This window comes from Cottoperca gobio, chromosome 11, assembly GCF_900634415.1.
Source record: "Cottoperca gobio chromosome 11, fCotGob3.1, whole genome shotgun sequence".
Lineage (NCBI taxonomy): Eukaryota > Metazoa > Chordata > Actinopteri > Perciformes > Bovichtidae > Cottoperca > Cottoperca gobio.
The window spans coordinates 5,615,953-5,633,608 of NC_041365.1; the positions used below are offsets into that span (position 1 = coordinate 5,615,953).

At 42.0% G+C, this 17,656-nt stretch overlaps 1 protein-coding gene across 1 annotated transcript in view; it reads right to left on the reverse strand.

Annotated features, from left to right (window-relative positions):
- The window catches only part of gabbr2 (gamma-aminobutyric acid (GABA) B receptor, 2), a 163,603-nt gene that overhangs the window by 113,313 nt on the left and 32,634 nt on the right, over positions 1 to 17,656 (reverse strand). The window contains exon 2 of the mRNA XM_029442908.1: positions 5,414 to 5,551. Coding sequence (XP_029298768.1) covers positions 5,414 to 5,551 — 138 coding nt within the window. The remainder of the gene's footprint in view (positions 1 to 5,413; positions 5,552 to 17,656) is intronic.

The window sequence follows — 17,656 nt, forward strand, 5'->3', positions numbered from 1 at the left end:
TTCAAGCTCAAAAGAGAAAAACAAATATTTGCCTTTTGACTGTACTGTTCAGTGGAGAAAGAAGTATTGACATGATGAAAGAAACCTGCCTTCAACAAAAGAAGTCCACTTCTACAAATAATAAACTTTGTAGGAATAAAACTCTCTTGCCTTCTCTTGTAATGAAGCATAATCTTTCATTACACACTCGACGTGGCCGAAAATGAACAGTGCCACCACTGATAGGCCTAATTGGTGAGTGAGAAGGGGCAAGCAACTGGAGAGAGGGTGGGTTGGGGCTATTTCCTGGCACTCAATGAGCCATTTACAGAAAATAGACACCAGTGCTGTGGAGAGGAAAAGGACTTCTCATAAGTTAAGAAAAAAGAGGTAAAGTGAGTGCAGCATGACTGGGTACAAGATACCTGTGTCAGCAAGTATTTACAAAGCTCGCCAAATGCTTTTTTGGAGTTATATAATATCATGGTGAGGAGAACACAAGATTAATCACAGACCAAGATGGCTGCCAATAGGATGGCTTCAACATTCATTGTCTTGCGGAAATAAAACCACAGCAATCAGTGGCATTTGTGGCTGATGGCAGCTCACAAACGCAGCTGCGTCTTACCCCATTTCTTTGAATTTCAATGTTATGTTATTACAGTCTATGTCTGCCCCTGTCTATCTATTCCTCCATCATTCCTTCAATCCGTTTCATGCCATCTGTCCATTGGCCCTGGTAGCATTTCTATCCACCATTTTAATTTGCTTGGGCAGTCATTTTAGCACATGTACATCACTGCACTACACAATGAGACTGGAAGTACAGAGCAAAGCACAGCTGCTCAGGGAAGGAGTCATTTATTTTCCCAAACCTGAACCGTCTCTGATGCAAAACTTTGCAGAAGGGAGATTCTTGATTGGCTGCGACAACCTGCAGACACAGGGTCATGTGACAGATAGGGATAGCTAATCTGATATCATATTTACTGCCAGCTGACTAATATTAATCAAATGTATTTATAGAGCCCAATATCACAAATTATACATTTGTCCCAGTGTGCTTTACAGACTGTAATACAGTGTTGTCTTATTAACTACTTTGGCTGTGGGTTTGATGATGCCGACTGTTTCATTCATGAAGTTTTCTGTCTTTCTTTTTTTTTACAATGGACACATCTCTGCTGGAAGTGAGTTGTCTTTTACCATGTGAACATTGGGCTACGCCCTCTTCATTATCTGATATCCAGCCAGACAGAGTTGGTGGAAGTCTTTCTCTTACAGAGGCACAAATTAGGGACTTGAGGGACAGTTATGAACATTCATGACATAATGTTAAATACTAGAGGGATGTTGGCTTGCTACAAGTCTTTAGTTTGTTTCTCTCAACATGCGTTTCCAGAGTTGTACCCACTTCTACAGTGCAAGTAAACTAACTAAGTGACGCTGTCAGTTGTCTCAGTTAGTCACGTGCCCTTCACCTTGCAGGTCTTAAGAGGGCCATCAAGAGTCTCTGAGGTTGTGTTTCAAGAGGCATACTACCGTACCGCGTACTACATACTCAATCAGTATGTACTGCATACTGCCTACTAAATGAATGATTAAGTATGCCATTAGCAGCGGACTGTTAACACGGAAGTATCCTTTAGCTATACGTCTTCTCTGCAACACATGACTGTATCCATCACCTTTTAACTCCACTGACTCACCATCATCGTAATTATTTCATCTAACGGTTAATTATTTAAACTGTCTGTCGTTGGAAAGTCTGAAGAGCTGCAATGCATTTCGGGTGCTGTTGGCTATGTTCAGTAAGCCCACGTCTCTCTACTATACTATATCATAGAAGTTAGTGGTGATCTAGTCTACATCCGGGCATCTCTCACATACACAAAATCCACATGCTATGCTGTTGGAATGCACTACATGCTCAAAGCTCAATGTAAACTCAATGTCATATTTATTATTAGAGCTGGGCAATAATTCAATATTATCATTTATATTATAGACTTTTTATTTATTGACATGGAAACATGCTATATCAACATGATATATATTGCTATCAAGATATGGAATGACCTGATAGAAGATTTTGGCCATACTTATGAACAGTAGGTTAGTATGCAATTTCAAACACAGTCTGAAGCAGAGTTAGTGCAGCTTCTTATTCCTTCTATTCCTCTCTTCCTCTTCCTCTCCTTCCTTAGTCTTCTCAATTAGCATTACTAGTATTGTAATCATTGCATCATCCACAAACCCTTATCCTTATTAGGGAGGTTTATGGATACATTCCTTGTAAAGACATTATTCCACCTGCTGGGAATTTGTTTTTAAAAGTACTGGCTTTTTAAGTATGAAAGCATTGGTTCTGATAATACCCTTATTAACCCGGTTCTGCTGATGTGTGCATTCAAGTGTGTGCATTGAGCGTAATGAACGTGGATTCAATGGGAGTTTATTTTTGTTGATCTTCACAAAGCTGACTTCATTAGGCATCAGCACTGATTGAAAGCTATTTTATGGGTGTATGAATAAGCTTTTTCAAGGAGTGGTTGTTCTCTTATCTCTACAGTAGATAGTATAAGCGAGCTCCCTGTTTTGATGTGGAAATGATGAGCGTGTTAAGCCTGGCTCATAAAATCACCATGAAAAACTCTCTGTTTCCCTCCAACTCAAGTCTTGCATACGGGGCGGCAGGGCTGGGTAATAAATATGCAGAATGACAGAATTCACAGTTTAAAAAAAAAAAAAGATATTCCCACTTATGTTGCACAATAAACGTTGTGGGGTGCAGGATTCAAAACTTCCTATGATCTCTACTTCCCTCTCTCTCTTCCTCTTTTCATGCCCTTCCTTTCAGTCCATTTCTTTATTCCCTCCTTTTAACAAAAGCGTTATTCTAGCTGGACCATTGTCTAACTCCCTCCCGCCACAGTTTCTCGTAAAAACACTTTCATGCACACAGATACACAGCTACATGTAAGGATTCACACACACGTCGACACACTCAAGGTGTAAACGGACACACACGTTCAATGGGAAATGAAGCAAAGAGGCTCAGGCCAACAATCTAGCTAGCAGGTGCAAGGACCAGCTTGACAAGTACACGATAGCTAAACACACAGGTGCCACCTTACTGCAAATCCATGCCCCATAGAACAACCAATAGCTATCTGGTGTGCTGTTTACATACACTGACGTGTCTTTCTGCAGATGTCCAGTGCACATTATAGTTGCTTGGTGAGTCATACTTTGATGAGGATGTAGCTCAGGTCTGCATGGACATCTTGCATTTCAGAGAACAGTTACCTTGGCTACTCATATTCTACCACACCAGAAATATACCAACACACACGCACACACTCACTTGTTTGTACACAAAGATGTGTGGCTGCTTAGATTGACAGTAGTGCTATGATGCTGGATGTTAAAGGTTGGATAAAAAAATATATTTTGTCTCCAGATTCGTGCTTATGACGTAGTGTTTTATATATCCTTACTAACAGTATCACATTTCTTTTTTGTTTGTTATATAACTTTTTTCCAATGACTCTGTACTTTTATTACTGTTACTGTATTTTATTCTATTTAATTGTGTACTCGCCACTCTCTTGCTCTTTGCTGTAACAACGTACATTTCCCCGACAAATAAAGGATTTCTGATTCTGATTGAATTGTAACCTTTGTGTCATGATACGTATCTTATTAGCAGATTCCTGCCGAATCACAGCTCCAGCTTCAACATGAACAAAGTCTCTACATTGTGCTGGACAGCCAACTGATATAAATAGTGCTCTTGTACCTACACGCTTGAAGAAGAAAGAAGCAATTTGGTTGCTTGTAGCAACAGCAACAACATTTGCCCTTGGCATTGAATACAAGTGTGAACTCTTAAAGCATCTCCTTTTAGCACAGGTACATTATAGGTGTTTTCCTAGTCCTTCCCTTACATGTTTCTCTGAATCACTTGCTGTCTCGTATTCAGACAGCATCAGAATGTGTATTTAGGATCGGACTGGCAGGAATTTGTTGGTGTTAGTTCTGTGTATTCGTCGTGAAAAAAGCCTGGATGGTAAAGTGCTCTGGGGAACACATTGTACCAGGCAGTGTTCTGCAGAGCAGAAGATTGCTACTTCACTTCTCACAGGTAATCAGTGACAAACAAGCCAATAAATAGAAAAAAAGAACATACACACATACACACACACACACAGACAACTACCTAAGAGCACTTAAAGAGCAACTGTGGCTTGAACCTCTCTTTCTAGAATGAGCTCATTACCAGCGAAAGAACGTGAACACAGAAACAAAAAAATGACTCCTTCTTTCATTCCCTCATCCTGCCGATCTTTTCACTCTTGAGTGACCCTGATAAGACGAGTGAGCAGAAAGATACGTGAAAAGCAGCAGATTCACAGTAATTGCAAGTGGAAGAAATATGCCACGTAATTTGATGTTCAGTTCAAAATGCAGCCTTTTGAATTATGCTATCTCTTCCAAGCACACGCTTCACTCCTTTCTTATCTGTGCCCGATAACCTTTGTAGGGTTCGCAGCAAATGAAATGTATTCTCTGGAAGGAGGCATTTCCCCTCTTTGGTACAGCAGTACAGAGAAACTGTAAGAAATAACTCAGGGGGTCAAAAGTTTACCAGACACAAGAATGAGTGGTGTTTAATGCCTACAGTGAGCAATCATAACGCTCTACCCATTTAATGGCGGCAAATGTCATGCATTTAGCAAGCAAGAGCCTAATTAAATGGTACAAATCTATCATGTGAATGAGCAGGTAATTAACATTGACTGGACTGAGTAGTAAAACTTTTATTAGCTCATATCAATGACAAAACACCCCACAAACATATGCCACACGAGACAGCGTTTCACTTTAAGGAGAAGACCTTATAATTTGACAATATGTTTTCCTTCATATAAAAATCCAAAGTGCTTATTGGATGTTGAGCTCACATTTTTAACAACAGACTTCTACACTACTACACGAGTTTAAACCATTGTGTGTCTGATCGTAAAATGACTGAAGTTTCTACGGATTAGAGCGACGGCAATTAGACGTTCACCCCGGCAAGGTTAATGAAGGATTAAGCCACAACTTGGGACCTCTTTGAAATCCCAGAACCTATCTGCACGCTGCAATTCTAAGGGACATGTTGAGTTTTTTTGTTGAAACTCATTTAAAAAGTAGAAAATACAGGTTTCCTGATGGTAACTCAGAAACAAGAAGAAACCTTAGACCATGTATAAGTAAGTACACAGCAGTTAGCATGTCTATTTAATCCTATTCTACACACTGGCACAACAGAATCTAGGGTTCACAAACATTGTACGTACAGTATGTATATATATATATATATATATATATATATATATATATATACCACAAGCTCGCATCATAAGATGTACAGTACAAACCCTACCTGCACCAGATTCCATCCTTCCAAGGACTCTGCGATGATGGAGGTCACAGAAGGACAGACACCGCCGAAGATCATCAGGTGTTTGGGGCCGTAGCATATGGCATCAAAGAAGGCCCTCAGCCCCTTGGCGTTGTCACACTACAGACAGGAAGAAAGGGGGTGAAGGGGGAAGGTGAGAGCAGAGATAGAGGGGGGGGGGGGGGGAAAGAAGTAGACAGAGAGACACAAGAAAAAGAGAGACGGAATATTTTAATTATTTTTTATCGTAAAAACGGTAAAACATATCGAATTGAAGATGAGGGTTTAGCAAGAACGTGGATATAGGAGGAGAGAAGGAAGGGAGGTAAATGTTATAGAACATATCCCGGCCTATTTAGGGCGACCGTGTGGCTGGTAGCGAGACAACAACCCGACGTTAATTCTACTTTGCAAATCCTTTCTTGTTCCCAAATCTGAACATACAGACTATGTTCTCCTCTGCAACAAATACATGAATCATACATTATTTGCCCGTCAAGAAGAGTTCAAGAACTAGGGCAATACCTGATACCCCAATCTGTGAGTCAAAGAATCAATAATTAGCAACCGTACAAGAAGAACTGCGGTGCTCACAAGGTCATTATACTCTGACATACTGTGATGGATGCAGTAGGAAAACAGCGCACTCACTCGTCTCACTTTATTGTAATGTATAGGCCTACGGTTTATCAAAAACAATGTGACATTTAAATAACATTTAACTTATTGTGCTCTATAAGCGCTGTGGCACATACTAACACACTGTAATTGCACTCCTTGTGTGTGTTTTGAAAGCATGTAAAACGATGTATCTCACAGGCTGTGAAAGCCCCCGCTCTGATCCAGTGCTGCAGAATGCAGCCATTTCACGTCACTATGGCAACCGGAGGAAAAGAGGAAAAGAGTGCGCGGAAAGGGAGAGCGAGAGAAACGAGGGAAGAGAAGAAGAAAACAGTGTAGGGTTCCTATTAATTGCTACATGAGCTGCTGGCTAACTGGTTTTGCTGTGAGTCCCTGATTTCCACACTTTGTAATGATGTTGCCATCAGCTGTAAACACTTCCCCCCTCAGTCCTCTATTATTGACGCTCAATTCAGAGCGTGATCCTGCGAGATAGATGAACTGACTGACTGAATGGCAGGTGGTGTGTGCGTGTGTGTGTTTGCGCCTTCTGACACACTTCATCTCATCTGGAGAGTTATTTGACCTTGTTAGCCATCAGCCGGCAACTGAATGAGATTTCCCACTGAACAACAGCACAGGCCCCGGCTGTTCCCCAGCGCAGATTGAAAAACAGAAAATCGAATGTGGAGGAATGAGACTCCTAACCAGACATGTAGGACTGTATTTTTGTGATCTGGTTACTGTATTAGGAGCATGAGAGACATCGTTGCAGCAGGCGCGATACATCTTTACATCTCATGTTCTTCTCTTGTCTGGTCAGTTTGTTTGAGCAGACGATGATCGTCTCGGAGTCCAAAAGTGAGGTTGAGAACACAGACAGCGTCGCAACTCACACTATGAGCTGCTTCGGCCATCTTCCTGCATCGCTCACAACCCTCCACAGTCTGATTTAATCATAAGATTGAACTTTTTTGTGTGAATGCCCTTCAATTGTTGAAGTAGAAGACTATTTACTGGTAAAGAATCAAGGCCTTACTCGGTGCATGTACGTTCATGCTGGTAGAGAACAATGTGTGCTGTAATGTCAGTCAGAAATAGACTAGATTGCGGATCTGTCTCAGGTGAAATGAGAGGGAGAGGATGTGATTAGACACAGTGGGGATTCCTTATCCTGGCCACACAGCTGAATAAAACAGCAGGCTATTAAAGAAGATATCTCATTTGCATACTCTTATCATTCATTTCTCTCCAGCTGGCCATAACAAGGAGGGTTGGTAGGATTGTGACTCTCAATTGGTTACCATGCAACAGAAAAGAAATGTGGGCAACTAAACTTGTCAACATGAGTACAATAGAGCTCCATAGAGCTTGGTGATAGTGCAGGTTTAGGCTGATTTATTACAGAGAGTGACAATGTAGTGTAGGTGTTAAAGAATGGTTCCTCCCTCTGCAGAAAATCTAGATGTTTAACAGCATTTGAAACCAGGAGATGGGGAACATCATAGATAGATTAATCTGCCTCTTATCTTTTTTTGATAAATTGATGGCTCGTTTTGTCTATAAAAATGTCCCATCACCGTTTCCCTAAAGCATCTTCCAATTGCCTGTTTCTGTCCAACCCAAATATCCTCAGTTTACTATGACGTAAGGCAAAGAAAAGCAGCACATTCCCAAAATGAAGGAGCTGGAAGTTAACAAAGTGTGGCCTTTTTGTGTGATGAATGACCTAAACGATTTATCGATTAACAAAATAATTGCCAATTATTTTTCTTTCGGTCTGCTAAACGATTTCATTAACTAAACGCTTTAGATCTAATCATATACGTCATTTTCTCGGATGACTATGGAATCGCTCATCTGAAGTTGCAGCAAGTAATGAAAAAAAATCACCAATATCGGAACCTCGAGCTTTTTCACGGAGGAAGGAAATCAGCAGGGGAAAGAGCGAGAAAGCAAAGCAGCTTCAAGTAAAGCTAAAAATAAAATCAAAAGCTCCCCCTGCCTCCTTCATCCTTTCCTACTTTCGCCGGGCACACATGCACAAAATCTGTTGCGACTGCTCACAGAGCCTTGACCGGTGTGTTGTCATGCCAACAGTGCGACTATCCACACTTTGTGTGCGAGATGAGGGAGGAGGCCGCGGCAGGGACGGTGTATCGGTGGTTATATTTAGCCTCTCATTAGGTAGAACGACCACTCGACGATACTTACTCAGTTAAGGAAACACATTAAAGCTTAACGCCGGATGAACAAAGCAAGATAGACGGGACAGTCGGTGGAATATAATGGGACAAAAAGAGTAAAGAGGCATGGGGACGGTGGATGTGACGGTGGGAGAAAGGGGCAGAAACAAGCAGCTGAATAGAGCGAGAGAAAGACGAGTGTAGAGGTATTAGCCTGACATTAAGCGTGGACTAACAAAGCCGAGTCAACCAGTGTTAAAAAAACCTGCTCTTCATTATAACCCCACAATGGAGTAATTCATGACTGTGAGATTGATTCAGTGCGTGATGCTCAGCGGCTGCACAGTGTGCCCTGAAGATTAGACTACAGTCCATCAATTATGGGAAAAATGCATTTTAATATCAAATCTTTTTATCAATTACTTTGAATCTTTAGATCTCTTTTGTCCCTTTAGGCGCTCATGTACCAGAATGAAAAGAATGAAAGTTAAATTAACCTCTATTTCTAGTTTCTTTCATTTGCATATCCTTACTCAACAGTGCTGAGACATTTATGTGTTTTTTCTCACATCCCAATTTTCTCCAAGAAATATGCTCTAAACAAGGTACAAAGGGAGACAAATATAACTGTCCTGACTTTCTGAGGAAGAACTGGCACAACGAGGGAAGGCATGGCAGCACTTAACTCCAAAGTCGAGCAGCAAGAAATACTACAGCATTTTATTTCCCTCTTCCCAAGTCTGAAATCTAATTCCTGGCATTTGGAGGCCATTTGGAGCAGATCGATGGGGTTAACGCCCGTAGTAATCTGTTTGACCGCTTTGGGAGAGAGCCAAGGAAGGTGTGTGTGTGTGTGTGTGTGTGTGTGTGTGTGTGTGTGTGTGTGTGTGTGTGTGTGTGTGTGTGTGTGTGTGTGTGTGTTGATAGCTGAAGAACCTGGAGATGGAAACTCAAGGGAGGCATATAACCCTGTCTAATGATGAAGATCAATAAACAGAAAATTTACTTCAGGTGACCACAGCAGGATTCATACACACACACACACTCGAGTTTTACTTCACTCTCTGGATTTAGAGATACATGAGACAATATTCAGGCTAAATTAATGAATTGAATAACATATCTCCTCCTCAACTTTACATTTCAGTGCGGTGAGTTTGCACCACTACCCTTATCATTTAGAGGATATTACTGATGCGACAGCTGGCCGAGGAGGAGTTTATTTTAAGTACTTTTCAATCCGTTGTCTCCATTATGTTTGACCTTTACACAAAGCTGCTGAGATTTCATCCTTATTGATTTATCATTACATGATGACATTAACCTACTGTTATTGTGTAACTGATAAATTGCCCTTAATTAGCCTAAATGTGAAGAAACAGCTGCTTAGAAATGTCAGATTATGTTTCAGGTGGTAATTTGTATTCTGACCATTATATATATATATATATATATTTTTTTTTTTTTTTTTTATCTCATTTCTGTAACTTCTTGGAAAATGATGAGCTTTTAAAAAAAGGTCAGGATGCATCAATGCTGCTTTTTCTGAAAATAACTTCAAAAGCACATCTCAGCAATGGTAAGTCACAAAAAAAAACACACATCCAAAGTGTTCAGCAGAAGTTTGAGTCTGTTTTCTGCAAGTTTAACAGCTAGAGTAGATTTCCAGTTTCTTTTTCATCAAAAAGGCTTTATGAATTAATCTCCTCTGTGCCCCTCTGCCAACATAATACAATGCAGCGCACTACAGCAAGAGAAAACCTTAAACAATCCCATGAACCTGCCCAGGGTCAGCCACAGTCAGCAAACCTACAGCCTGTCCTTCACTGACAAGGCAACGCAGGTCTTCCAACCCAAATCCTCCATTCTACACAGCACTTGGCCTTTTATGTAGAATAACCATGTAGTAGAGTGTCACTTGTATGCCTGTGAAATCTGTGTGTGCGTGTACATGTGTGTGATATTGTGACAAGAACAAGAGCTGATCAGAGCACCAGGCTGGAGCTAACCATGATGAAATGCCTTGTTAGCGCCGCAAACAGAGGCAGCTGCACCTGTCCCTCGTCTAATGGCAAATTACTGAACCCAAATCAGCAACCTGAAGCCCAATACTGCACACACGCAGAGAGAGAGAGAGAGAGAGAGAGAGAGAGAGAGAGAGAGAGAGAGAGAGAGAGATAGAGAGAGAGTGGGGGGGGGGAGCCTGATCTGATGTCAGAAGCAATCTGCTCCTCACACACTGCGTTTATTCATGACAAGGCCAACGGCGCAGGTGATTACTGAGAACAAAATCCTCAAGATTCCAACCACAGAAAATATCCCTTCACAGGTTAAGATTGGATGTGTTCATGTTGTCGCCTCATCTATTAAGATAATGGGTTGTCATTACTGTGTATATATTATAGCTGTGTGTGTGCAGTAGCAAAATTACTTCTCTCCATCTAATGAACAGAATCTAAGCAACTTCAATCCTTGGCTTCATTTGTTTTTTTTAGCATCCATGCAGCAGCAATAGTGCAGCAGATGCAAAAAGCTGGTGTCTTCTAACAACTACATCTGCCTCCTGCATGCACTCCTCATTGAATTACTTCCACATCTCCCATCCAGGAGAGGAAATGTGAGCCAGACTGAATCCAGCGATTGCTAAAACATATGCTTGGCATTATGAAGCCCTATAGAGTTAGCAGGGTGCAGCCAATAGGTCAGATCTAAAGGAGATTATCTATTTCCCCATGTACAAACCCAACTAATCCTCTAAACTCTGTCATGGCTGTCAATACCAACTACTGTCGGAGGAGGAAGAACAAGAGGGGGCTGTTGTGTATGCGAATCAGTCTGCAAAAGCTTAGGAGAGTTTTACTGTTTCAGTGTGAAGGCAATGTAGCTGCAGTTTATTTGATTGTCCAACCTAGTATATCAATAGCAACTTCATAAAGAGGAATCCCTTGAGTTCATTGAGGTCATTCATCTGTCAATTAAGGTCAACCCTCCCCACTGCTGAATAACATCTCACACAGCAGTGGCAGCATCATGTTGCCTGCTACCATTCGTACACACTGAGACCTTCAAGAAGCTAGAGCTATTTGTTCCCCATCAATGAGCCCCCATTGAGAGGTCCACTGGGGTGTAACATATCACCCACCATGCCTTTTCTTTCTCTTTCTTAAATGAACAACAAGACATCGCTGGTAGCTAATCCACAGACCTAAAGGAGAAGGAGGGAAATGGATGAAGTCGAGGTGAGAATGAGGCTGAGTTGCATATGAAGCAAGCATCAAGGCTCCTTGCGGTAGCATTTAGACAGCGGGCCCCGGAGTATACGAGGAGAGTACACACTGATTGAGAGAGAGTGGATGAAGCAAAATTGAGAGCAGGACGCAGTGATGGAGTTGTTTTTTTCGATCTATTCCTTTCAAATTGCATGCCTGCAACACAGGGGGAAAAATTAAGGAAGCCACCACTTGTCTGGGGAGAGACTGGCCTTTAAAATCCACTGCGACAGACTGGGTTCCTCAAACTGATGGCTGTTTGCCCTCCATCTCCTTCTCTCTCCCTGCAGTCTGACTCTTCTTATTGTACTCAATCTATACCATCGCTTTCTCAAGAGCTCAGATGGCCACCAGGATAACCATGATGGCACGTTGGAAGCCCCTTCAGTGGTAACATGTCCCTTTCTCTCTTTTACACTTCTACACACACACACACACACACACACACACACACACACACACACACACACACACACACACACACACACACACACACACACACACACACACACACACACACACACACACACACACACACACACACACACACACTAGATGAACTATCATCCTTCCGCAAATGCATGCCCAAACACAATCATAGACAAATACACACACGTCAGCTCACTCACAAATCCGAGATAAGCTCAAATTGGCCAGTGGCACTAAAATCACAGTGAACACATTGCACCTTTATTAGCAATCTGTGCTGTGCAGGAAGCAGACGCGCTGTTAAGCCTATTACAGGTTGTTGTGCTTTTGACAAGGCCTGACAACAGCTGTAACATGTTGCGCTAACCAGTGAGGGGGACAGACCATGGTGTAATCCCACTGAAATGAGCTAATCGGTCTCTGAGGAGAAAGTGGACAGATAAGAGAAGAAATCGGCCTCAGGAGTGATGTATTCAAGTAAAACAATAGGTAGATTTCTACTTAGGTTTTAACACAGGTTCCACATCCATGAAAATGATCTACGTACCTGAATTGTTATTTTGTTTTGTGGGACTGTCATATCCATCCTAAACCGGGGTTTCTAAAAGCAGTTCACTTTTGTCAAGTTGATTGCAGAAATACCATGACGTAAGCTCTGATTGGCTTGGTTGGCATTGTTGATCCGCCACTTTGGTCCAGACTTAATATTTCAACAACTTTAGGATGGACTGTCACAAAACTTGTGCAGGTATGTGTGGTTCCTAGATGATGAATACTGATGACTTTGGAGATCCCCTGACATCCTCAGCACAAGGCTGGATTGCCATAAACCTTGTTCAGACATTCATGTCTCCCTTAAGATAAATTGTTTTTGTAACTTTGGTGATCCCCTAGCGGCACCATCAAGTTAAAACTTCCATTTGTCGTTTGTGACCAAATATCTGCAAACTTTCTTTAGCTATAAAGGAACCTTTCTTACAATCATGCAGCCCAAAGTGTGTCACATGTGTTAAATAAAAGTCACAAGAATAAATAAGCACAAGAGATATAAATAGTATGAAAACCAATGATTAAGACTTAAGGCAATAAACGACGACGCACCTCAGGTAGAAGCCAGGCTAAAAAGATATGTCTCAAGGTTTCTTTTAAAAGTGTCAACAAAGGTCAGCCTCAAAGAGCTCAAGGTCTTCAACAGTGTTTGCAGCCAAGTTGCCCTGCACAGTAACAAAAGTGCATATTAAGTGCGTATAATGTGAAGAGTTTGAGTTCCTCGTGAATGATAACTCAGGAAGGTTGTTTTCATACCTGCCAAATACCATTTGAGCAGAAGGGTCCAATAAATGTCATGTATTTTATCATTAAGCAACAGAAGAGGTTCCCCAGTTGGTGTAGCTAAATAGTAAATGACTGCCGCTTGGAAGAGGGGCGTTATGGACAGAGAGTGGGAAGAAGAAAGAGAGGGAGGGAGCCCATTATCAAGTTAATTGTTTCTTGGCCCCAAAGGTCCTTCACTCTCTCCCATGGATGACTTCAGTATAGCAGGGCAGGAAGCAGAGAAAGAGGTGGGACAGAGAGGATTTTTGGTTCATGGTTCAGGAGTAAATAAGTGGGACTGGGTTAAGAGTCAGTGTGATGGTAATCAAGTGTCCAGGGGAGTCATGGGATCTCTGCTGCTACAAAATGTACCACGGTCGATTCATTCCTCCTCATGAAACATTTTCCCCCTCTGGTGTATCACTGACAGCACAAAACCCAAATGAACTCCAAATGAAAGATTGCTACCCTTCAAGATTCTTGTTAGATTATGTTTGAGTTTTCCTCAACTGAAGCAGCCTATAAACCGAATAATAAGGGACCACATAAAATCCCTCGTATATTTCATGTCAATTAGGGATATAAACGCGTTATGGACAGCAACTGCGTGAAAGTTTCAAACCCAATCCATAATTTATCTCCTTCTACCCTCCTCACCTTCTCCATCTTTATGAAAACTCTCCCGGCATAAATCAACAAGTCCTGACGGATATCACTGACACTGACCTTTGCTTCTCATATTTAAAAGTCCCTGCCTCCAGTTTCTATAAGCCCTCTCTAGCCTGTTTACCTCATATAATACAGTCTGATAAAGTGGGGCCCATCAGTCATATACAGGTTAGGTGGAAAGGGAGATGAAAAACCATTTTATATTATAGTTGAAACATACACAAACTAGACCTTGACGGGATGCATCATCTCAGTTGTCCAATAGAGCAGCGGCTGAGTGGCATGGAATGATGATTTCCTGCTGCTCGGTGTCTGTTACCTTAGTCGGAGGCAGTGCTGTTACCTGCACATTTAACTGAGGCTAATATGTGAAACAGGAAACGTGACAAAACACTTGAGTGTTATTCAGAGTTTGTTTCATTGTGTCCTGCTGGGCATGAACATCCTCATCTCCTTTATCTTTGTTCCTACTAACTCTTTGCTCCTTTTTAACTATTTAACATTCAAATACTGATATTGAACACACACATTTAAAAAAAAAACAAAAAAAAACTATAGAAGCCAATATATCTTGACTTTTATCTCCAAAAAAGATGGATTCCACAACTCCCATAATGCAACTTGATGGGGCATTTTATTAGACCTTCCTTGCCTGATAAAAAAAAACGATTCCAGTTTTATTTTTAACCCGAGCCGAGGTGTTGTCCACCGCACTTGATCACACTCTTACTTTGTTTTGCGCTGACTTCCCCTGTCAGTCATTTTGCCCGTGATGTTTCCATTATTTTCGAACGTGTAACACATAATGGAGGTTTATTTTAGTTTCAGTTTGACATTGTCTTTTGGAAAGGCACTTTTCCCACCACAATCATCACACAAGTCACGTTTGTACTTGTGTGACATGAGACAGATGACATTGCGAGTAGTCCTATTGGTTATCTAATAACGGCCATTTAGAGAGTAGAAAAAGGCAGATATTGCTGTTGACATTTAGTCAGGTCTGAAAGGACAAATACTGGCAGATTACTCATCCCTCTATAAATTGGGAGGACCATCTATTGACAACTTTTATGACATGGAAGCGAGGAGTGCAGCACCTGTCCTTATTTCACACAAGACAGATGGGAGTCTGGGAAGTGTAGGCACGGTGGATTTTGGAACTGGATTAAAAAGACGGGCATATTGGGTGAGTGGGTGCATGGAGGTCTGTGTGTGCGTGTGTGTGTGTGTGTGTGTGTGTGTGTGTGTGTGTGTGTGTGTGTTTGTCTGTGTGTACTAAGTAGGATAGAGCAGAGCACAGTTCAGGCTGTCCCTCTCTGCAGCCTAGGGATTCTTCTGTCCACGCACATCAATCTTGTTACAGCAGAACGCCGCCTCCCAGGAATCTTGGCCTAGTCTCTGTTTGGATTTAGGACCTCTTTCATTCTCTAAACCTCTCTTCCTCTCCCCCTATCCACTACTTCTTTCTTTATTTCATCAATCATCAACATCATTTTTTCCCTTTCATTCTTCCACTCACACTCTTTCTCTGTCCCGCAGTTACTTGCTTCTCTGTTCCTCTTTCTGTCACCCGTCTCTCTTTCTCCCCTATCACTTCTCACCTCTCATTCATCCCATCCCTTCTTTCTCTCTCTCTCTCTCTCTCTCTCTCTCTCTCCTCTCATCTCTCGCCACCAGGAGGTTTAAAGTTATTAAGGGTCATAGCTGTAAGCATTGCATCATTAACACATCTTCTCTGAATGTTAACGTTGCCGTTTTCCGCTCAATCCAATTAATTTCTCAGTTAATCACCTACTCATATTTTTCAAAGGATGCTTTGAAAGATTGGACTGACATAACATGGCAAGCTAATGTGCTTATCAATCATCAACATTAGCTGAAAATTGATTAAATAGTTAGTGACAGGAGAGCACAGAGAATTGCATAGTAGCTGTTGAAGTTAAAGGGATAATGACATCCAATTGAAATGAAAAGATCCCGGTGAATGTGTACATTTCAGGATTCACCAGCACACATGCACCAACATCACGGTCACCAACATATGTGGGAACACACATGAAGCACCATGCACCCTGGGATTCATCAACCAGTGTATATTTAACCAGGCTGGGGGCCATGCCAACAGCCAAACAATCATCACACCACACACATGAACACACACACACACACACGCACGTGCACTATCCAACCATGTGGTCGACGCTTGTCTCACAATAGCTCATTTCTGGGCATAATAAACACTCCAGTTGAAAGCATTGACTGTGAGTGCTTGTCATTTCTAATGAATCGCTTATTGACTCGCCTGTATTGAGGTGACTGGAAAGACATGGGCAATAAGAAAAGTGTGTGTGTGTGTGTGTGTGTGTGTGTGTGTGTGTCTCTCTCTCTCTCTCTCTCTCTCTCTCTCTCTCTCTCTCTCTCTCTCTCTCTCTCTCTCTCTCTCTCTCTCTCTCTCTCTCTCTCTACACAAGGTGACGGTAAAGCAGGAATGTGACAGCCCGAGCAATCGGACAATACCGTCTTGTTTCAGAAGCTGACGTACAACACCGTGTTGCCATAGCTACTGAGAAAGAGAGCGCAAGGGGAGGTGATGGAGAGAGGAGGGAGAGAAGGGGCTAGACTGCAAAGGAAAATGTATTTGTGTACAAGGCCATGTCGCAAAGAAAATTGCATTTTTCCCTTAGATTTGCACAGAGGGAGAAGCCGTTGCTAGTCCCGTGCATGCGTGGATAAAAGTGGAAGTGGATGTGTGTGCTTGTCTGTGTCTGTGTCTACAGCCAGCCAGATGCAATCTCAGTGGATAGTGGGCAGAAGTGTTGCATGATGTCAGAAGGATCTTCATTGCACAGGCTTTTAAGTAAAACGGACGGAAAGGTTTTAAAAAAAGATGCAGGATGAACACACTAATGCAAATAGAAACACTGATAAAGTTATTGCATGTGTGTGTGTGTGTGTGTGTGTGTGTGTGTGTGTGTGTGTGTGTGTGTGTGTGTGTGTGTGTGTGTGTGTGTGTGTGTGTATGTCACGTCGCTTGCAAACAAACTTAAAGAACATGTGAAAGAGCACACTTTGCATACATCTCTCTGACACACACATACAGACAGTGAGGGGAAGATTTATCGTTTTGTGGCATGACGAGTTGTCTGAATTCCACGGCTCTCTAAGTAGGTCATGCAGCCTTTTTAGAGTTCCACTCCTCCCCACGCTGCATCAAAAATGCATAAATCCCTGCACATTCTCCCTGCTAGCAGCTTCCCAGGCCGGCTAAAGCACATCTTTAGTGATTCTAATCCCATCAAAGGTGGTTCTGCTGGTACGTAAACACAACATGGGATAAAAAAAATGCCTTCTCTGGCAGTTAAATTCATGACTGCTCCTAATTTTTTGGGAGATGTTCATGAGGTTACAATGCAGCAATCCACTTAGGTGTCAATAGAGGGGGCGAGGTGTTTGGTGTTATGTTTGGCGTAAGTTTGGGTCAAATAAAAGCGAGCTGAGCACTTTGGTTCCCACTACCAAAGCTAGGCTGGTTGGCAATGCTATCGCCAAAGACACACCCCACTGTCAGATGAGTCGCATGGGGGAGGAACAAAGTGGACCATGAGGTGAGAGAAGCGCTCGCATGCCTACGGACAATGGAGGAGCAATCAAGAGACGGTAACTTTACACAGGGTACAATTGTTACGACGGATTCTTTTCACTTTTTTGCAGACTTGAAAAGCAAGGTATCGAAAATA